Consider the following 23,360-nt stretch of genomic DNA (forward strand, 5'->3'; position numbering starts at 1 on the left):
CTGTAAGAACTTTATGACAGGGATCAACTCTTGCATTTCAATTATTAGCCTAAATGTGAATGGACTAAATGCACCACTGAAAAGACATAGAATGGCAAAATGGATAAAATATCATCAGGCAACAATCTATTGCCTTCAAGAGACTCACCTCACTAGAAAGGACACCCACAAACTCAAAGTAAGAGGATGGGAAACAAACTTTCAGGCAAATGGAATACAAAAGAAAAGAGGAGTAGCAATCTTAATTTCAGACAAAATACCCATCAAGCTATTAAAAATCAAAAAAGATACAGAAGGCCACTACATAATGATAAAAGGCTCAATCCATCAACAAGAAATATCTATCCTAAACATATATGCACCCAACATAGGTGCACCAACTTTCATAAAGCAACTCCTAGGAAAACTAAAGAAAGATATTGGCTCTAACACCATCATAACTGGGGACTTTAATACCCCACTCACAACCCTAGACAGATCATCAGGACAAAAAATAAGCAAGGAGATCCGGAACCTCAATGTGACTTTGAACCAAATGGACTTAATTGATACCTACAGAACACTCCATCCAAAGACCACAGAATATACATTCTACTCATCACCGCATGTAACATATTCTAAGATCGACCACATAATTGGCCATAAATCAAGCATAAGCAAATTTAAAAGGACTAAAATTCTACCATGCACCTTCTCAGACCACAGTGGAACAAATATAAACATTGACACCAACAAAGTCCCCCCAAAACCCACAAAGACATGGACACTAAACAGCATGATGCTAAACAATCCCTGGGTTAATGATGAAATCAAAACAGAGATCAAAAGATACCTGGAAACAAATGAAAATGAAGAAACATCTTACCAAAATCTCTGAGACGCCTTGAAAGTTGTAGTAAGAGGGGAATTTATATCCCTACAAACACACATGAAGAAAATAGAAGGATTACAAATTAACAACCTAACAAGCCACCTAAAGAAGCTGGAAAAGCACCGGGCTCAGTGGCTCAGCCTGTAATCCCGTGCCTTTGGGAGGCTGAGGTGAGTGGATTGCCTGAGCCCGCGGGTTAGAGACCCACCTGTGCAGCAAGACCTCATCTCTACAATAAATCAAAAAATCAGCTGGGTATGGTAGCGCATACCTGTAATTCCAGCTACTCGGAAGGCTGAGGCGGAAGGATGGCCGGAGCCTAGCAGGTCGAGGCTACGGTGGCCGGGAGCGGCCACTGCACTCCAGTCTGGGCTACAGAGTGAGACTCCAACTCAAAAAAAAAAAAAAAAAGAAGCTGGAAAAGCAAGACCACAAAAACCCTAATTTCAGCAGAAGAATCCAGATCACCAAAATAAAAGCCCAAATCCAGGACATAGAAGATAAAAAGATAATACAAAAAATCAATGAAACAAAAAGCTGGTTCTTCGAAAGGCAAGATTGATGGTCCCCTAGCTAGACTGACCAAAAAAAATGAGAAAAAAAATCAAATAAGCACAATCAGAAACACAAAAGATGAAGTCACATTTGACCCTAAAGAAATACAAAAGATCATTAGAGACTACTACGTACACTTGTATGGAAACAAACTTGAAAACTTAAGGAAATGGAGGACTTTCTGACATCACACAACCTACCTAGATTGGAGCAAGAAGAAATTGAGACCCTAAATAGACCAATAACAATCAAGGAAATCGACTACGTAATAAGAAAACTTCCTACAAAAAAAAAGCCCTGGTCCAGATGGCTTTCCAGCAGAATTCTACAAGACATTTAAGGAGGAGCTGATACCAATCGTACTGAAGGTATTCCAGGCGATTGAAAAAGATGGAACTCCCCAAATCATTTTACAAAGCCAACATCACATTGATACCCAAGCCAGGTAAAGATCCAACAAAGAAAGAGAACTATAGGCCAATATCATTGATGAACATAGATGCTAAAATTCTCAACAAGATCTAGGAAACCGAATTCAGCAATACATCTCAAAAATCATCCACCATGACCAAGTAGGCTTCATTCCTGGGATGCAAGGCTGGTTCAACATTCGTAAAACCATAAATGTAATTAAATACATCAACAGATGTCAAAACAAAAACCACATGATTATATTATTAGACAAAGAAAAAGCTTTTGATAAAATCCAGCACCCCTTCTTGATAAAAACCCTTGAACATCTAGGCATACGGGGAACATACCCCAAAATAGTAAAAGCCATCTACAAGAACCCACAGCCAGCATACTCCTAAATGGACAAAAATTGGAACCATTTCCCTGAAAACTGGAACAAGACAAGGATGCCCACTCTCACTCCTCCTGTTCAACATAGTATTGGAAGTCCTGGCTCGAGCAATCAGAGAAGAGGAGGCAATCTGGCATATCCAAATAGGAAAAGAGGAAGTCAAGTTATCTCTCTTTGCAGATGATATGATTGTGTACCTTGAAAACCCAAGAGAATCTGTCAAAAACCTCCTTACACTGATAAAGGCCTTTGGCAAAGTCTCAGGATGCAAAATAAATGTGCAAAAGAAAATTGCATTTCTCTACACCAATAATAAACAAACAGAAACCCAAATAAAAAACACAATCCCATTAACAATAGCCATAAAAAAAAGAAATACCTTGGCATCTTCCTAACCAGAGACGTGAAAGACCTTTACAATGAAAATTTCAAAACACTGCTCAAAGAAATCAAAGATGACACAACAAGTGGAAAAATATCCCATGCTCATGGATTGGAAGAATCAACATTGTGAAGATGTCCATCTTACCTAAGGCAATCTACAAATTCAATGCAATACCCATCAAATTACCAGCAACATTCTTCTCAGACCTAGAAAAGACAACACAGGAATTCATATGGAAATACAAATGTCCAAGAAAGCCAGAACAATCCTCAGCAAAAAAAACAAAGTAGGTGGTATCACATTACCAGACTTCAACCTTTGCTATAAAGCTACAATCATCAAAACAGCTTGGTATTGATATAGGAACAAATATATAGATCAATGGAATAGAATTGAGATTCCAGAAGCAAAACCTCAATTTCTCAACCAACTCATCTTTGACAAGGCCTCCACCACCTACCACTGGGGAGAGGAGAACCTATTCAGTACATGGTGCTGGGAAAACTGGCTGACCACATGCAGAAGATTGAAACAGGACCCCTATCTATCCCCATACACAAAGGTTAACTCCAAATGGATCAGAGACCTAAATGTAAAACCTCAAACTATAAGAACCTTAGAAAATGAAGGAAATACCCTCATGGAATTCGGAACTGGCATCCAATTCCTGAACAAATCCTAAAACCCACATATCATAAGAGAGAAGATAGACAAGTAGGACCTTATTAAACTGACAAGCTTCTGCAAGGCCAAAGAAACCATCAAGAGAGCAGGGAGACAGCCTACAGACTGGGAAAAAGTATTTGCCAACACCAGGTCTGACAAAGGATTAACATCCTGGATCTACAAGGAACTCAAACAGGCTGAAAAGAAAAAAACAAACAACCCCATTATAAAATGGGCAAAAGATATGAACAGACACTTTACAAAAGAGGACATCCGAGCAGCCAACAAACACATGAAGAAGTGTTCAACCTCATTAATCATCAGGGAGATGCAAATCAAAACCACACTGAGATACCACCTAACTCCATTCAGAACGGCAATTATCAACAACTCAAAAAATAACAGCTGCTGGAGAGGGTGTGGCAAAAAGGGAGCACTTCTACACTGTTGGTGGGAGTGTAAACTAGTGCAACCTCTGTGGAAAGCAGTGTGGTGATTCCTAAAAGCTCTAAATATCAACCTTCCATATGACCCCACAATCCCCCTACTGGGAATATACCCTGAAGAACTCAAATCACTCTATAAAAAGATTCCTGCACATGTATTTTTATCGCAGCATTGTTCACAATAGCAAGAACCTGGAAACAACCATGCTGCCCATCAAAAGAGGACTGGATTTAAAAATGTGGTACATATACACGATGGAATACTATGCAGCCATAAAAAAGAACAAAATCATGAATTTCGCAGCAACCTGGTTGGAACTAGAGTCTATAATACTGAGTGACCTCTCACAGAAACAAAGATCTGAGTATCACATGTTCTCACTCATATAATGGTCTTATAATACTAAAAGAAAATGACTGACAATACTGGGAAACCATGCGGGGGGATGGGATTAACAGTAGTAAATATCTGTCTGGGGCTGGGGAAACACTTCTTATCAACAGGGAGCCTGAATGAAACATAATTGTACACCTAACCCTTAACTGTACCCCACAAAACTATAATAAAAAATATTGATAAAAAAAAAGAAAGATGAAGAAGAAGAGAAAAGAAGAGAAAAAAAAAAAAAGACTAAAATTAGCCAAGGCAGTGACAGATTTGTAGACTGAAAAATACAAAGCATAGTTAAAAGAAATTAAAGAAGATACAAATATATGAAAAGGCATCCTATGTTCATGAATTAGAAGACTTAAAACGTCTTCTAGTGTCCATACTACCCAAAGCAATCTACAGATCAATGCAATTCCTATCAAAATTCTAACAGTATTTTTACAGTAATAGAAAAAAATTCTCAAAATTCATATGGAATGCCAAAAGTCAAAACAATTTTGAAAAAAGAAAAACAAAGTTAAAGGCCTCACACTTCATTATTTCAAAACTTACAACAAAGTAACATTAATAAAGGCAATGTGGTACCAGCATAAAGACAGATAAACCAATAGAACAGAATAGAGAGCTAAGAAATAAAACCTGGATTACATGGTCAAATGATTTTTACAAGGGTGCCAAGACCACACAGTGAGGTAGACAGTCTCATCAACAAATGATCCTAGCTAAACTAGATATCCACATTCAAAAGAAAGAAGTTGATGAAAACATAGGAGAACAGCTTCAGAATATAAAATTTGGCAATTATTTCTTAGATATGACACCAAAATCACAGACAACAATAAGCAAAATAGACACATGAGGCTATATCAAACTTGAAAACTTATGCACAGCAAGTACAACAACCAACAGTGTGAATGGGCAACCTAAAGAATTGCAGAAAATATTTCAAAATCATGTATCTGTGTTAATATCCAAAAAGTATTAGAAACCTCTACAATTCAAAAACAAATACAAAAACCAGACAACCCAATTTAAAAATAAGCAAAAACTTTGAATAAACAATTCTCCAAAGAAGACATACAAATGACCAACACATCTACAAAAGTTCAACATCACTAATTACTAGAAAAATACAAATGAAAGCCATGATGAAAAACCATTTCACAACCATTAGGGTGACTAATATCAATAAAATAAAAAAATAAGTGTTGGGGAGAATGCACACAAATTGGAACTCTTATGTTCTGTTTACAGGAATGCGGAATGGTGCAACTGCTATAAAAACAATGTGGCAGCTCCTCAAAAAAATTAAAAATAGACTTATCACATGATTCAGCAATTTAAATTCTGGGTATATATTCCAAATAATTCAAAGTAGAATCTCAAAGAAATATTTATATTTGCACAACCATGTTCATTACCACATCATTCACAATAGTTAAAAGGTGGAAGCAACCCAAATGTCCACTGCTAGGTTAATGGACAAAGAAATTATGGAATATACATGTGATGGACTATTGTGCAGTCTTAAAAAGAAAGGAAATCCTATTACATGTGTATCTTGGCAGCCCCAAATTAGGGTGCTGACGTAAAGTTTATCTATTCTGAAGAAATTACCTGGAGGACAGGTTAATGAAGGTATAGGTTTATTATTACTTACAGAGGGAACAAAGGTGGCTGATTTTCCATACCCCAATCGACATGGGGAGAGAGTATAAACTCCAACATGGGAGAGAAAGCAAGCATCACGTCAAAAAGAAGAAACAAAGATGCTTTCTCTCAGAAGCCATCTTGTGTTTGCAGATACACATGTATTTTAGAACATTTCTACTAGAAACAGGCAGCCCCAGTCAAGGACCATTATCCCAGTCAGAAGATGGGAAAGGGCATGAGGTACATGTCCTGCATTTACCCCACAACATGCTATACCATGGATAAGCCTCAAGGACACTCCACTAAATAAAATAATCCAATGACGAAAGGACAGACATGGTAGAATTACACTCATATAATGTATCTAAAGTAGTTAACAATCATAAAAACAGAAAATATAAAGGTGGTTTCCAAGGGTTGGGGGTAGGAGAATCAGTGTATTAATGAATGTAGAGCTTCAGTGTTGTTAGCTGCAAAAGTTCTAGGGATCTGTTGCATGACAATATGAATCCACCTAACACTATTGAACCGTACACTTAGAATGTTTAAATGGTAAATTTAATGCTTGTGCTAATTACTGCAATTAAAAATAAACATTTAAAAAGTAGCTCACACAGCCTGAGAGATCCTGCTTTTGGTATTTTCTTAGCAACCTTTATTCACTGCAGGAAAATAATGCCATAATTACAAAGCGCATTTTTTCAGGTATACATGATAGTATACTGGTAAGCCAGGCAAATACTTTTAGAGTTCCTTTTGCACTAAGTGACAAATACTACCATAATTTTTTCTTGACTTAAAGGAATAAAAGAGAACAAAAAAACATTAATCCAGCTTTGCTTATTTATAACATCTAGAACTGATGTGTCTACTTCTAGTGAAGGTTGTTGCTTATCTGTAATGGTATCATTTTAGATGCAGCATCAATTTTTGCCAGAATATTAGGTAAAAATATGGCTAAGATCAGTAATTATTTGCTGTATCTACTACTGACCTAAATAAAGGTTTAGACATGACAGAGTAGTTAGAACACATGACACAGAGTAGTTAGAACACATGACAGAGTAGTTAGAACACCAAATCACGTGTAAGACCTGAAAAATGTTTGTTGCTAAGCCATAAGTACCAAACACTACAGGTGTTTGAAGGTGAAGGAAAGTAAAATCTGTGTGTATTTACAGAGTGTGCCTTCTTTGAGCAGAATTTTAACTAAAAAATGGAGGGAGAAAGAAGCAAAAAGGTGACCTTTGCAACATTACTAAGAGCAGGTAAGAACAGGGGTTATGACAAACATCTCCTTGGGTAAAACGAGTGAGCCATTGTGGAAAAAAAGTGAGAAAAATACAAGTAATTATTTATTTGGTCCCCTATTTTCTCACAAATGGTGAGAAAAATACCCATGAATGGTGAGAATGATGCTCATACAAGTCTTCACTTTTTAGTAACTGGAACCATTCATGTCTTTTAAAAAATATTGTGACTTCAGAAACTTAAGAAAAGTTAACACAACTGATTTCAAAGCCACAAAGGAATCATCATTCTGTGCAAATGTTTTACCAGTCTATGTTCTACTCAGGAAGTTTCACTGGTTGGTATGTACCTTAGCCTAATGCCAGATAACACTTGCTATTATTTATTGCTTTAGAAAACTCAGACAACACAAGTCTGGATTGGAGAAAAATTGATTTTTTACTAATTGTCAGTTGAATGAATCTCATATACCCTTATCCCATTCTCATCCAAAGCAGACGACAGCACACAAATAGTTCTCATGGATAAAGTCGCACTGAATTCTTGTGGTGGGGAACAGGGACTACCTAACCCTGAGTAGATCAAGAGCCTATTCTCAGTCATATTTACACAAAGCTTGAACACATCTCTGCTTTTGGCCAAATGAGTAGAAAGTCATTGAGAAGTTATGCTTTTATTTCCTGATCAAATAGATAAGTTTTTAAAAATAAGGCAGAGCCTGGTGGGAAAAGTACACATTATCTTTCACTGCATCTCTTAACCCTGGTGTAACTTCATTTGACATTCAATTTTCTCATGACCTTCTAAGAATTAATTTCCTTGTTTTGATTAAGAGGCATTTCGACTGACCTTCCTACAGGGCTAACTGTTGACAAGAATATATTCCGGAATACCAGTTTGTGAAACAACTAAAAAACATTTAGATGTAGCTGCCACACCAGAGAAATAACTGACAAGAAACTAGCAGACCCAAATCATTCATTCATTCACTTATTCATTTATTCAACATGTATTTATTGAATTCCTTGTCCTTCGGCATTTAGGCAAACAAGTTTTATTTGTGCTGTCTGGAGTTGGATCTTTCCTACCTGGAAGAATGGATTGTCCTTTATTTAAAAGAGGAAATTCTCTACAAATTTCCCCGTCTTCTTGATCTCGTGCCAACCATCGCTGAACTGGTATGCAAAAGTGTTTTCCAGAATTCATGTTTTGCAATTGTATCTATAACAACAACAATATTACTTGCAAAAATTTTAGGATTACTTTTTCAAAGAGTCAAAGTTTTCATCAAGCCTGCCACTTAGCTCAGAGTTCTTTTATATATATATGAGAAATTGTTAATAACATGACAGGAAAAGTTCTAAGTACAATGGTATTTCTTTTCTCTAAAATTTTTTCTATTTCTTTTTTGAAGATGAGACCTCACTGTGTTGTACAGGCTGGTTTCCAAATCCTGGGCTCATGTGATCCTCCTGCTTCAGCCTCTTAAATAGCTGGGTCGATAGACATGCACCACTGCACTTGGTTAAATTTTTCTATTTCTAATTTCTCTTTTTTGAAATATATATATTGAAAATGTCGATTTCTTCTCAAATTTTATGTCATTAAAAATTTCCTGTTTAGAAATACATGTTTATGAGTTTTAGAAATATATTATTTACCTGTTTCAACCTCTTAGAAATGAGTTTTTTATTTTAAAGTGATTTTGTAAAGTATTACCATGAGTTTAGATTTCATACAATACAGATTCATACTACACAGCTTGCTCTTCAGATCCTTAGCAATGAATAAAATTCAAGTAATAATTATTTATTTGGTCACCTATTATGTCATATCATATCTAACCCATTTATCCTAGAGTTAAACAAGAATGTTAATAAATTCTAGTAGAAATTTCAGAATGTCAAAAACATCAAAAAGTAAAAATTATGTTTTCTGATTTGAAAAGCTAGCCTTTCATGAGTAGGGTACTGTTGCTATTTTAAAAGCTTCAGTGAGGCATTATCTATTAAATTAATCTTACTCTTTTAAAAATACTTTAAATCAGAGATTTTCAACTTTAATGTATTTTTTAAATCACATTATTGAAAAAGGCAAATTTTCCAAGGTGCAGCTCTAGCAAGGTTTGTGGGTCTCAGACAGGTCCAGAAATTCACATTTATAAATGCACATCAAGTGTGATTTTGATGCAGTGACACTTTCAGAAAGGTTTCTTAAGAACGACAGATAATTAACTATTAGTTTGCAAGGCTTCTACTCCCTAACTATTGGACTTGGTTATTTTAATTAAAGTTCAAAGTTGATTATTTGAGAAATGGAAAATAGGCCAGCATTTTAAACATTTTATTTTGCAATCTTCTCTAAGTAAACTGGAAATAATAAAGATTAAGTTTCTAAAAGCAACATGATTATTTTGTAGAAATGTGGTAACATTGTTTGCTATTATGAAACTAGTTATTACAAATTGGCTTACCAAAAATTTCAGATTTCAAGCTTCTAAACGATAAGAATCTATTAGGAAATTTTCAACCCATTATTTAGTATCTTAATTTAGCCAAATAAATAAATTTGATAGGGATTTTATATACTCAGAATAAAACTTTGAATCAAGCATGTATCTCTTCTTCACTGGCACTCAATGAGATGTAAGGTAAACCTCAGGCAAACAAGTTATCTTGCAGTGAGAGAGTACTTGCCATTAAGAGAAAGACAATAGAAATCTTCAGCCTCATTTTTATATCAGTCCTCTGCAGTACAATATAATCTTTTCAGATCACCTAATACTTGTCTTAGCATCCCAGCTTCATAATAAATGTAATCTTGCTTATCAGTTATCAATCAAATGAGATGGCACAAGAAATAATCATAATAATTTTCATATGTTAGGTTAGCTTACAAAGAGAGAAAAAGGAAAAGAGATTAGTATCATATATAATCGCTTAAGAATTAATTTGAATACCATACCTCAAAAGCTGTATAGAGCATAAGCAGAATATTTCACATAAAAGTCATGAAGTAATTTTAAATTTGAAATCTAACTTCTACATATTGTATTTTTGTCAAGTGAGTTTCATTTTTTAATTCTGCTTCAGAATCCTTTGTAACTTTAATGTAAAGAAGATGGCATTATTAACAAATATATATTCCTGCTAATGGCATTTTTAAATATGTTTTCAGAAATTACTCATCTTCCATGAATTTTTCATTAATTTTTTCTCATGTGTTAAAATCATAAAAGAACAAGTTTGCCAAGAATATCAGTAATATGACCAGATGTTCTTCACATTTTGAATACTTGTTTAAAGATCGTTTGTTTTGAAATGATAGAATATGTAAATATACCATGCATAAAAATGGATGACAAGCTCTATAAGCTGCAGATTTGCATTTACTGGCAATCATAGTAATAAGTAGAATTTTTCATTCTGAACGATGTAGAGAATTTAAGCCTTTTTTCTCCATCTTAAATATACTCAAGAGGCACAATCTTGCTTAGCACAAGTAGACTAAATTTCAGAGCTAGCATTCAAGTCTAGCGGGGGGTTTTTTAAACCAACACAGTGGCTTATCTTTACAAACCTTCTAGAGCAAATGACATACAGGACTAGACATTTTTTCAATAGTACAACTATTTCCAGGAACGATATGAGATTATCCAGACTCACAAACATTTTCTTTTCTTTGCAAAGAGGTAAAAGGATTGCTTTATTAAAATTTTTTTTCCTCAATCAATTAGGGCTTAATTATTAAAGGCATATGATACTGCTGCCTTGAAGAATCACTGACTAAAAAGGTCCAGGTTTGACTTTATCAACTCACCATAGGCATTAAATGTCTCCTTAAGAACTGATTTCTGAAAGGAATTTGCAGAGCATTTTGCAAAGGATAGGAAAGTGTTGACATCTCCTTACCTCCTTACAGTGCCAGGAAGGGGAGTGTCCAGAGTTGGTATGACCAATACGAATCTTAAAGAGTGTTCCAATGTCTCCAACAGTGATCTATAAAGATCCAAGAGAACAAATTTCAATGTAATTTCACAAAATCCACTTAAAAACAGCTCAGATTAGGACAACATAAATGGACAAAGGGGTCAGCTCATCAAGAAGGTATAAGAATTATAAATCTGTGGACACAACAAAAGAGCTCGCAAACTGGAAAATTCAAAAATGTGTGAAAATTAAACAAAATACTCCCAAGCAACAAAAAGGATTTTAAAAAATTGCAGGGAAATTTTAAAAATACTTTGAGATAAATTAAAACAAAAACACAGCATGCAAAAACATAGAATACAGTAAAAGCAGAACTCAAAGAGAAATATAACTGTAAACATCTACTGAATTGAGAAAAATCTCAAATAAATCACCTAACTTTACATCTTAAGAACTAGAAAAAGAAGAGCAAACTAAACCCTAAGCTAGCCGAAAGAAGGAAATAATAAAGATTAGAGTGATGATAAAATCAAGTATATAAAAACAGTAACAATGAAACCAAATGTTGGTTCTTGAAAAAAACCAGAATTCACCAACTTTCAGCCAGTCTAAGAAAAAAAGAAAGAATTGTCAAAATCAGAAATTAAAGTGAAGACATTACTACTGACTTTACATAAATAAAAAGGATTCGTTTTTTTAAATGCTGTGAACAACTGTATGTCACCAAATTAGGTAACCTAGATGAAATAGACCGATCTCTAGAAACACACAAACCACCTTAACTGACTCAAGAAGAAATAGGAAATATGAATAGGTCTATAATAAGTAAAGAGGTGAATCAGTAATCAAAGAACCTTCAACCAAGAGAAGTCTAGAAGGATAGAGGTTTCACTGGTGAATTCCACCAAATATTTAAAGAAAAATTAACACAATTCATACCAAACTCTTTCAAGAAATAGAAGATGTAGGAACAGTCTTTAACTCACTTTGTAAGGTCAGCATTACACTGACAACAAAACTATCAAAGATATAACAAGAAAAGAAAACTAGCCGGGCTCGGTGGCTCAGCCTGTAATTCCACGCCTTTGGGAGGCTGAGGTGAGTGGATGGCCTGAGCCCGCGGGTTCGAGACCCGCCTGGGCAGCGAGACCTCATCTCTACAATAAATCAAAAAATCAGCTGGGCGTGGTAGCGCATGCCTGTAGTTCCGGCTACTGGGAAGGCTGAGGCGGAAGGATCGCCAGAGCCCAGCAGGTCGAGGCTGCAGTGGCCGGGAGCGGCCACTGCACTCCAGTCTGGGCGACAGAGTGAGACTCCAACTCAAAAAAAAAAAAAAAAGGAGAAAACTATAGACCAAAACTCCTTATAAGTAGAGATGCAAGTATTTTCAACAAAACTAGCAAATAAATCCAAAAGTATGTTAACAAAGTCATACATTATAAATAACGGGTCTAATCTCAGAAATGGAGACTGGTTCCACATACAAATATCAATGTAATAAATCACACAAATAAAAATGAAGGAAAAACACATAATCATCACAATTGATGCAAAACAACAAAAGCACATTTGACAAGATCCCACACTCTTTTATGACTGAAAAAACACTCAACAAACCAGAAATAGAAAATAACTTCCTGGACATGATAAAGAGCATTTATGAAAAATGTATAGATGACCCCATACTCAATGGTGAAATACTGAAATGTTTCCCCAAAACAGGACCAAGACAAGGATAACATTTTTTGCCACTTCTATTCCACACTGTACTAAAATTTCTAGGTAGAGCAATTCAACAAGAAGAAATTTAAAACACAAATTAGAAAGAAAGCGTATCAGGGGTTGCTAGGGGGTCCTGGAAAGGGAATAGGGAGAAAACTGCATAATGAGGTTTCCTTTTAGAGTGAATAAAATGTTCTGGAAGTAGATAGCAGTGATGTCTGAATAACATTGTGAATGTAATATAGGCCACCGAATTGCACAATTTAAAATATTTTAAGTGACAACTTTTGTGTATTTTACCACAATTTAAAAAAGAAAAAAAGTTTTATGTAAAGAAATGACAAAAGGGGAAAAAGGAGAAGGGAGCACAGTTTGCCTAAAACCCTTACAAGAAAACAATTCATCAGAATAAATGAAGCTATGATCAAAATTAGCATAAAATTACCACATTTAATAAAGCATTACCTCTACAAGCAAAAGATAAAAGCCATGTTAGAGTTCAAGCAAAACAGGGCAAGACAACAGAAAGAGCTGAAATGTAAGTAATAGCTATAAGAGAAAAGAAGCATCAAGGTAAGAAAATAGTTTTCCATGGGAGAATAAAATGGGAAGGAGGGATTAAAAGTGCTCTTAATGTTACAGAACTGGAAATTGCTTAGCCCTATAAATTGTGTGAAAATATAATTCAATTTAAGTGTAAATAAATACTAAAATAGCAAAATAATAACAAAATGGCTTAGACTATCTTTGGTATAGTCACTTCTAAAATGATTTTCTACTCATGCAAAAGAATAACAAAATCTTATTTTTTTGCTTTTACTTATAGCGACCATAAAAACAAACAAAAAAAGTTTCTTTAAACATGGACTCATATGGAAAGAATAGTTCAAATTAGTCTAATGGAAACCAAGTTTCCAATGGTTCGGCCTCTCCTGTGACATATATGGGCTACGTACACAGGTTGTAGTAAACCAGATAACCAGGATCGCATGTAGGTGGCCATCCTGTGAAAATGATAGTGAAGAGCACCCTTTTTTGATTGTTATTCTATTCTCTGCCTCGACCTAGTTCAAACTGATCTTTCTGCACATCCATTTGTTCATTCAACAGACATTATTAAGCACTTATTAGTACTAGGTGCATGATTCATTTCAAGTCTCACCCTTGTTGGATAGTATTTCTGACTTTAACAACATGATACTTATCTCCTCATTTCACCTTTGCTACCTCCACTTCTATCTCAATCCTGATCTCAGTGTGTCTAGCCACACTGTTAACTGTTGGTAACAGTTAACAACAAATAAAAACTAATAACTAATAGCTTGAAGACAATTTGTTTGCCCTCCTTGTTTCATCATTTTATTTTACCCTCTTTTATCTTGACTGTGGGCTTCATCTGTGGAGTCCCAATGGAATAAGTTCTTGCTCCTGTCAGCTACCAATATAATATAAAACAATAAATATTGACCATCTAGTATTTTTCTTTAGCTATTGTCTCTTCCCATATTGCAGATTTACTTGTGCTAAATCTACTTAAGCAAAAATGTCCATGAATTACTTTTGATTGACCTTCTACAAGGCACATAGTGTTATAATAGAAAGAGCCGAATTTTAGAGATAGCATTCATTCCAAAGTGCCTACTAGTTATATCACTTATATTAACTATTTTACTTGGTTTTATTACTTACAGCAAATATGTCTTCATGGCCATCCTGAAATTGAGTCTCGTCTGTTCCAAAAAGATATATGGGGGCTGAGCTTCGATGTTGTCCATATAGTATGATATAAATCTGTGAGCTGGTCCCTGCATTTGGCAAGTCACTGGTGATTATGACAACTTTCCAGTTACTACCTACAGAGGCACAAATAACGCACAGCATTATGGCAACTCAAATAAATGAAAGACTCTGAAGAGTAGGTCATCATAGAGCTAGGAGAGCTCATGATAGACATAACTTACTCTTCTTCATCTCCTCTGGCAAATTGTCATAGCAGAGGATTTAGACTTGGCATTTTAAATACTCAATAAAATTGCTATGTTTATAATGTGACTGTGAGAGTATTTCCCAAAAGATCTTTAATAAGGTGGCTAGCAGAATATCACTACATTATTATAGTTGGTCATGCCTGAACTCCAAGGGAGTCATTATATAACTTCTTTGAAGAGTCCAGTATCTTGATAAAATATCTCCAGTATTCTTAGCTCTAGCATGTAATATGGGCATTCAGAATTATGCCTTTTAAGATTTTTTGAGCTCATTTATTTTCCAAAATAAGAATTATACAATAATTTATATAAGAATATAAATTGGAATCAGATGAGTTAGAAATAATTTGAGAAGTAATCTGTTACAGTTTCTTCATGTATTATTTTAAGTATCCCCAATTAATTAATGAGATAACTGAGCTCCAAAACATTAAGTTAATTTTGTATCACCCAGAAACAAATGAAAACAATACTAGAAAGTATATGGCTCATTGTGAACATGACTGAGAGTGTGTCCTACACATAGTAAAAAAAAGCCATGTTAGAAACAAATCATCTTGGTAGATGATCAGTTAGTAAATAGAAATGCAATTTTTTTAAATGGGTAGAGGATGATAATATATCTTTAACAATAGTAGAATCAGTTAAAGTGAAATTATAAATGATAGCGCTGAAAAAATTCTAGCTATATTCTGTAAAATAACTAATACATTAGTACTCATTTGAATAAAATGAAATAAAGTTCTTCAGCTTCTCCTCTCTTAGATATGCAGCAAAGAATTCAGTGGAGAATCAATACTTGCTAAGTGTGTGCGACCAAGTCAATAGAAAAAGGAACTGCATGTTTCAACAGCTAGGATGGAAAAGCATGAAAAATGTAGAAATGGAAATAAAAATGAAAATAATGAAATATGATATCTGTTTACTATAGGTTTTTTCACTTTTTCTAAATTATTTAATTTATTAAAACCTACAAGTGAGTATTATAAAAACTGGAGTGGAGTCTAAAGATCATGATCCAAGATACATACTTCTGTTTATAATTTACCCTTAAAACAATTTATGAGCCAACAAGTCATTGAATCATTAGCAGGTGTCCAATGTCTAGGGAGGAGTAGAAGAAAAACCTAAGATGCTATCTGTGTCCTCCATTAGCCTGTAGTCTTTATGAGGTAATAGGCCTACATATCAATAAAGAAATAAAAAATCAAAACATTTTTATGTAAGATTTTAGTGGTGAGTCCAGATCACATAAAAACTAACATAATGAATAAGAAAAATTAGAAGGAGAGGAGAGGGAGAAGAAGGAGGGAGAGGATATGGGGGTGGAAGGAGAGGAAGAGAAGAACAACAGCAAGAAGCCAAAAGCATAAAAGAAAAAAAGAAACATCAGTAGAAATTTTAAAAAGTACAAAACCGTATACCATCATCCTTGTAAAATAGAAGCCAAAAGGCAAGTGAGGCAGGAAATTTCAGAAATTTGTAGGGCATCCTTTTCAGTTTTTCAGAAATACTGTGAGAGAAAAACATGTAAGTAGACAAAATTCTAAAAATCTTAATACTCTTATAATCATTAGGTCTCAGTTTGATAAAGAATGAGTTGAAGGGGTGAGTCAATGAACTGGAGAAAAACAGAATGCAGGTAGTGGGAAAATAGCTTTTATTTTCTTTATATGAGCAATTTAGTCATTGAATAAGCACACAGCCTGAGGAGAGACTCAAATTACCATAAAAGATACACACACAAAATAGAAAATTAGAATTGACGTATATCTTCTAAAAAATAATAATGTATTTTTATTTTATTTAAAAATTTTTTAATCAAAGAACTTCAGGCCCAGATGGTTTTACTGGACCTAGAGTTCTATCAAACCTTTAAAAACGTATCTATTTGGAAAGATCCAAGATGGCCACTGAGGAGTACCCAATCTCTGCCTCTCTTGCAGAATGAAACAGAGAGAATGGACCTAGTTGCCAGTAAACTCAGGCAGCTTGAGCAGTTGTGGGTAGAGAAAGCACCCTGCATTCTGCTGAGGGTTCTTGGAACACATAGGGACCAGGGAGAAGGGAGTGCGGGCTGCCAATGTTAAAAACATGGGGGAGTGTCATCCCTGCCAGGTTCCAGGCTCACATAGGATCTGTAGCCTTGACTTGTGTGCAAGAGTGGGTAGGTGCTTCTGAAACGGTCTGAATCAATTCTCCTGTTCTTAGCCATGAATCCTTGGTTCCACATAGGAAGAGACCTGATTCAGGCACAGAAACATTTGACTGCAGCCCACATGGAACTGGGAACCCATGTATGCTCTGAAGTGCTATGGCCAGTCAGCACCAAGAATAAATCTGCTATTTTTAAAGTGCTGAGCAGGGACTTTGATGGGGGAAGGGAAATGTCAAAGTCACCTGGAGGCTTTATTTCCTGGCAGGAATGTTTCTGGTCTGTGAAGAGCAAATGATGCCAAAACTTTTGTAGTACTCCCAGCTGCCAGGAAGCCCATCCCTGACCCAATCCCTGCATAGAGTTTGCAATGGGAGTCAGAAAACAATCTGGCTGATCTAACCATGGGAAAAACTCTGTACCAGAAAGCTACTTTAGGTTCAGAGCACTGCCTAGCAAGAGTGATGGAACAGAAGTGAATGTCCCTCTCTCTTTCCCTGAGTGAACTACTTTGAAATGACATGAAAGACCCTAGGACAGTTTTGTATTTAGCTACAAAACAGCAAAACTAAAGATTAACAATAAAAAGAGAAAAGTTGCTCCTCACAGATGAGGAAGAACCAGTAGAATAACAATGGCAATCCCCAAAGCCTCAAAGAGGCATCACCTACAAAAGGAGCTGTCATGCCAAAAAATGGAAGCCACACAGAACAACCTGCCCCTGAGGAAAGGATACAGAATTCAGACATTGGTTGGCAAAAACAGTTAAGGAAAACCATGAAAAACTGGAAGCAAATAATATCCAAGTGATAAAAGCTATGCAGAAAGTAAAAGTTGAGCTGGCCTATATAAGAAAGATCCTTTCTGAAATCCTGGAAGTGAAGAATTCCCTCCTGGAATTTCAAAGCACTATAACAGGCCTAGGGAGCAGAATCAATCAGAGAGAAGAATCTCCGAGCAAGAAGATTAAAATACTGAACTAACTCAGTCTGACAAAAACAAGAAGAAAAGGCTCAAAAAGAATATGCAAACTCTATCAGAGGTGTGGGACTATGTAAAAAAGTCAAATCTACATTTGATTGGAATCCCCAAAACAGAAGGGGAAACAGAACACCATGGAACAAGTCTTTCATGAGATCATCCAAGAAAATTCCCCATATCTCTCTAGAGAGGCAGCCATCCAAGTGCAAGAGATCGAGAGAAAACCCACAAGGTATTACATGAGAAGACCATTCCCAAGACACAGTAATCTGCCTTCTCAAGGTACGCATGAAAGAAAAAATCCTAAAAGCATTAAATGGATAGAATAAGAGAGTAGAGTCAGACCACCCACCAGGGAAGACCCATCAGAATTGCAGCATAATTCTCAGCAAAACCCCTACAAACCAGAAGGAACTGGCGTTCCATCTTTAATGTTCTTAAAGATAAGCAATTACAGGCAAGAATTTCCTACCCCACCAAGATGAACTTAATCAGTGATGGAAAATTAAAATCCTTCTCAGACAACCAATACCTAAGAGAATACATCAATTGCAGACCAATCCTGCAGGAGATGCTTTATAAAGTTTTGAGTACAGAAACAAAAGAATGATTACACCCTTCACAAAGCACAGGCAAACACAGAGTTAGCATAACACACAGATCATCATATATATATATATATATATATATATATGAAGCAAAGCAACCTTGGAGGGGCACATGACAGGGATAAACCCTCACTGTATCAATTATTAACTTGAATGTGAATAGACTAAGTAAGCCATGAGCAAGGCCTAAAGTAACAAACTGTATAAAGATACATGATCAAACATTCTACTGCCTCCAGGAAACCCATTACCAAAGAACATCCACAGTCTCAAGGCAAAGGTATAGAAAATGACCTTCCAGGAAAAAGAAAAGCAGGAGTAGCTATTCATATCTCAGAAAAAACAGACTTCAAACCATTAACAGTTTTAAAAGGACACAGAAGAAGATACCACATAATGACAGAAGACTCTATCAGCAATCAATATCCATCTTAAATATATGTGCACCCACTACAGAAGAACCCCATTTTATACAACAATTGCTATCCAAACTAAGAAAGTACATAGACACTCACACGATCATATTCAGAGACTTTAATACCCTGCTAACTGCCCTGGAAGATCATCAAGGCAAAAAAACAACAAGGAGATCTGGAACCTTACTGAACTCATCACCCAACCAAATGGATCTAAAAGACATCTTCAGAACACTCCACCCAACAACTACAGAGTATACTTTCTACTCATCAGCACATAGAACAAACTCTAAAATTGATAATGTTCTTGAGCATAAATCAAGTATAAACGAACTTCAAAAGGTTGAAATAATGCCAAGCATCTCAGATCACACAGGAAGAAAAATAAATATCACCACTTACAAGATCTCCCCAAAACACACAAAGACACAAAACTAAACAATATGCTGCTAAATGACTTTTGGGTCAACACAGCAATCAAGACAGTAATAAAACGATTCCTGGAAACAAAGGAAAACAAAGATACATCTTACCAAAAACACTTGCAATGCCATGAAGTCAGTGGTGTGAGGGAGATTCATTGCATGTTCATATCAAGAAAATAGAGAACTCACAAGTGAACAGCCTAATGCCACACCTAAGGGAACAGGAAAGACAAGAACTATCAAATCCTAATTTTGGTAGAAAAATCCAAATCACTACAATAAAGTTACCATCACAGGATACAGAAGACAAAAATATCATAGAAAGGATCAACAAGACAAAAAGTTGATTCTTTGAAAGGGTAAGATTGACAGACCCCTGGCCAGATTGATTAAAAAAAGAGGGAGAGGAGACCCAAATTATCACAATTAGAAACGACAAAGGTGATGTCACAACTGACCCTAAAGAAATGCAAAAGATTATCACAGATTACTATGAATATCTTTATGCAAATAAATAAGAACATCTAGAGGAAATGGAGGATGTACTGTGATCATGCAACAACCCAAGGGTGAAGCAAGAAAAAATTGGAACCCTAAACAGACCAGTAACAATCCAGGAAATCGACTCAACTGTAAGAAAACTTCCCACAAAAAAAGCCCTGGACCATCTTACATGGCTTCTCAGTTGAGTTCTACAAGATGTGGAAGGAAGAGGATTGTCTTGGGATAAAAATCAATGCACAAAAGACAGTTGAATTTCTGTACATCAACAACAAGCAGGCTGAGAAACAAATAACACAATCCCATTCACAGTAGCCACAAAAATTTGAAATACCTTGACATCCACCTAACCAGAGAAGTGAAAGACCTTTACAATGAGGACCACAAAACACTACTCAAAAAAAGTCAATAATGATACAAACAAATAGAAATACTTCCCATTCTCATGGCTTGAAAGAATCAGTATTGTCAAGATATCCATCCTACCTAAGGTAACTTACATATTCAAGGCAATACCTACGAAGGTGCCACATCATTTTTCACAGGCCTAGAAAAGACAATACAGAATTCATATGAAAGCAAAAAAGAGCACAAATAGGCAAGGTAATCCTCAGCAAAAGGAACAAACCTGAAGGAATATCGCACTATAAACTATTTTGCAAGGCTACAGTAATGAAGACAGCATGGTATTGGTTCAGGAATGGGCACGTTGACCAATGGAATAGGTCAGAGATTCTGGAAATAAAAACATGATCCCTCAACTAACTGATCTTTGACAAAGACATCGATAAAAAAACATTCCTTTCCTGAGAATATACCCAGAAGAACATAAATTATTATTGTTTTTTTTTTTTTGACTTGGAGTCTCACTCTGTCACCCAGACTGGAGTGCAGTGGCTGCTCCCAGCCATTGCAGCCTCAACCTGTTGGGCTCCGGCGTCCTTCTGCCTCAGCCTTCCAAGTAGCTGGAACTACAGGTGCGCGCTACCACACTTGGCTCATTTTGATTTATTGTAGAGATGAGGTCTCGCCAAGTTGCCCAGGCGGGTCTTGAACCCGCAGGCTCAGGCAATCCACTCACCTCAGCCTCCCAAAGGCACGGGATTACAGGCTGAGCCACCGAGCCCGGCTGAACATAAATTATTTAAAAAAAAAAAAAAGATGCCTATACACACATGTTTATTGCAGCACTATTCACCATAGCAAAAACATGGAACCTATCCAGATGCCCCTTAAAAGTGAACTGGATAAAGAAAATATGGTACATATACATGATGGGATATTATGCAGCCATAAAGAAAAGCAAAATAATGATCTTCAAGCAACTTGGATGAAGCTAGATACCATCCTATTCAATGAACTGTCACAGCAACAAAGAACTGAATATCTCATGTTCTCACCCATAAGTAGGCCTTGACCAGTAGTCACACTAGTACAAGGTTGGGATTGGCAGACACTAGGCACTGCTAGGGGAAGGAGGAAGGTACAAGGGAGTGGAGCACATGGCAACACAAGGGGTACCTGCTCCCTCTCAGGAGAAGAGAGGGCCAGCTAGAAGTTCAAATCTCACCTGCATGCAACCTACTTATGTAGCAAATCCTCATTTGTACCCTGCAACTCTAAAATAAAATAAGATTATTTATATATATATCCTACACAAACTCTTTGAAATAACTCCCATCTCATTGTCTGAGAACAGTATTACTCTGAAACAAAAATCAGAAAAGACATTCTTTAAAAAGCACATAGCAATAACTCTCATGAAATTAAATTAAATTAAATTAAAATATTCCTTAACAAATTATAAAATCTAGTCCATCACACCTTCAAGTTTATTCCAGGAATGAAAAGGTGTTTTGGGCTTTTTTTTTTTTTGTCTTTTTAACATTCAGAAATCAATCAATGTAATTCACCATATTTACAAAATGCAGGAAAACACCATCATTACTCAACATCATTACTCATTAGAGAAATGATAATAAATTAAAACCAGAAAAAGAGTACTTCATATAATAGAATAATGAAAATTAAAAACAATGAAAACATCAACCTTGGTAAGGACATAGAGAAACTGGAATTCTCAGGCATAACCAAAGGAAATGTGAAAAGATATACTATTTTGGAAACATTTTAGCGGTTTCTTGTAAAACTAAATAAACCTATCATATGTCCTTAAAATTCAATTCTAGTAATTTCCCCCCAAAATAAAAATATACATGCAAAAGACTTGTACATGCATTTTCACAGCAGGTTTATTCGCAAAACTTGGAATAACCCAAATGTCCATCCACAGGCATTACAAGTTAAATTTTGTCTTCAGAAAAGATATTTTCAAGACCTAACCCCTGACACCTACAAATGTGACCTGATTTGGAAATAAAGTCATTGCAGAGGCAATTAAGATATAAACAAACTAACAGGAAGAATCACTCTGAGGCCCAGAGAGGGTGGAGTCAAGGCCCTGATGGTCTGAGAGCATGAGACTGCTGGCCTCGCAGGCCCGGAAAACAAAGCATTAAGACATACGGGATTATTCTCAGGCCTTGAAACCTAATGGGATTTTGCCCTGCTAGGTTTCTAACCTGCTTGGAGCACGTGGCCTTCTATTTCCTCACAATTTTTTCCTCCCAGAATAGGAATGCTTGTCCTATGCTGGTCCTACCATTGTGTTTTGGAAGCAGTTCATTTGATTTCTGTGAATGAAGAGGAATTTTGGATAAAAATAAACTATACTCAGAGTCTCATCCATACCTGTTTTAGAGAATATATAAATGGAAGTTTGGGACTTTGTGCAATTATTATTTTAACATGCTAAGATTTTCCTTTTTTATTTATTTATATTTTAAAGATGTGGGGTACAATTCAGGATTAGGTATACAAGTGGTCATCGTACAAGTAAAGTTTGGACCTCCCTTTGATCCCCACTTTGCCTGGTTTGAGATCAGATACTCCTATTCGTGTTTTGTGCCCTCCTTCTCTCCTCTTGAAGTTTCTGACTACTGTCAATTTCTTTCTTGTATTATTATGGCAAATGTTCAGGGTCTTCTCATGAGTGAGGACATGTGGTATTCAGTTCTTTGTTTCTGTGTTAAATCACTGAGAATTGTAGACTCTAAATCCATCCAAGTTGCTGCAAAGTCCATAGTTTGTTCTTTTTTATGGCTGCATAATATTCCATCATGTATATGAACCACATTTTTTAATCCAGTCCAGTTTTGATTGGCAACATGACTGGTACCATGTTTTTGTTATTGTAAATAGTGATGCAATACACATGTGGGTGCAGGTATCTTTTTTGTAGTGTGGTTTAAATTTTTCCAGGTATATTCTCAGAAGGATAATTGCTGGGCCGTATGGAAGGTCAGTTTCTAGTTCTTTTAGGAATTGCCACACTGTTTTCCACAGAGATTGAACTTGTGTACATTTCCCCCAACAGTCTAGAAGCATTCCCTTTTCTCTGCATCCTCGCCAGTATCTCTAGTTATTTGTTGTTGTTGTTGCTGTTTTATTAACGATGGCCATTCTTATTGGAGTTAGGTGGTACCTCAATGTGGTTTTGATTTGCATTTCTATGATTATCAGTGAAGTGAACACTTTTTCATGTGTCTGTTG

The 23,360-nt window shown here is 35.8% G+C and overlaps 1 protein-coding gene across 1 annotated transcript in view; it reads right to left on the bottom strand.

Annotated features, from left to right (window-relative positions):
* The window catches only part of LOC103254031 (lipoxygenase homology domain-containing protein 1-like), a 241,470-nt gene that overhangs the window by 179,155 nt on the left and 38,955 nt on the right, over positions 1–23,360 (bottom strand). The window contains exons 3-5 of the mRNA XM_021709625.1: positions 14,364–14,527; positions 10,935–11,021; positions 8,112–8,244 (exon numbers count right to left, since the gene is read on the bottom strand). Of these exons, the coding sequence (XP_021565300.1) occupies positions 8,112–8,244; positions 10,935–11,021; positions 14,364–14,527 (384 nt within the window). The remainder of the gene's footprint in view (positions 1–8,111; positions 8,245–10,934; positions 11,022–14,363; positions 14,528–23,360) is intronic.

The sequence above is a fragment of the Carlito syrichta genome, unplaced genomic scaffold (assembly GCF_000164805.1).
Source record: "Carlito syrichta isolate Samal-C Ts95f unplaced genomic scaffold, Tarsius_syrichta-2.0.1 Scaffold263506, whole genome shotgun sequence".
In the NCBI taxonomy this organism is placed as follows: domain Eukaryota; kingdom Metazoa; phylum Chordata; class Mammalia; order Primates; family Tarsiidae; genus Carlito; species Carlito syrichta.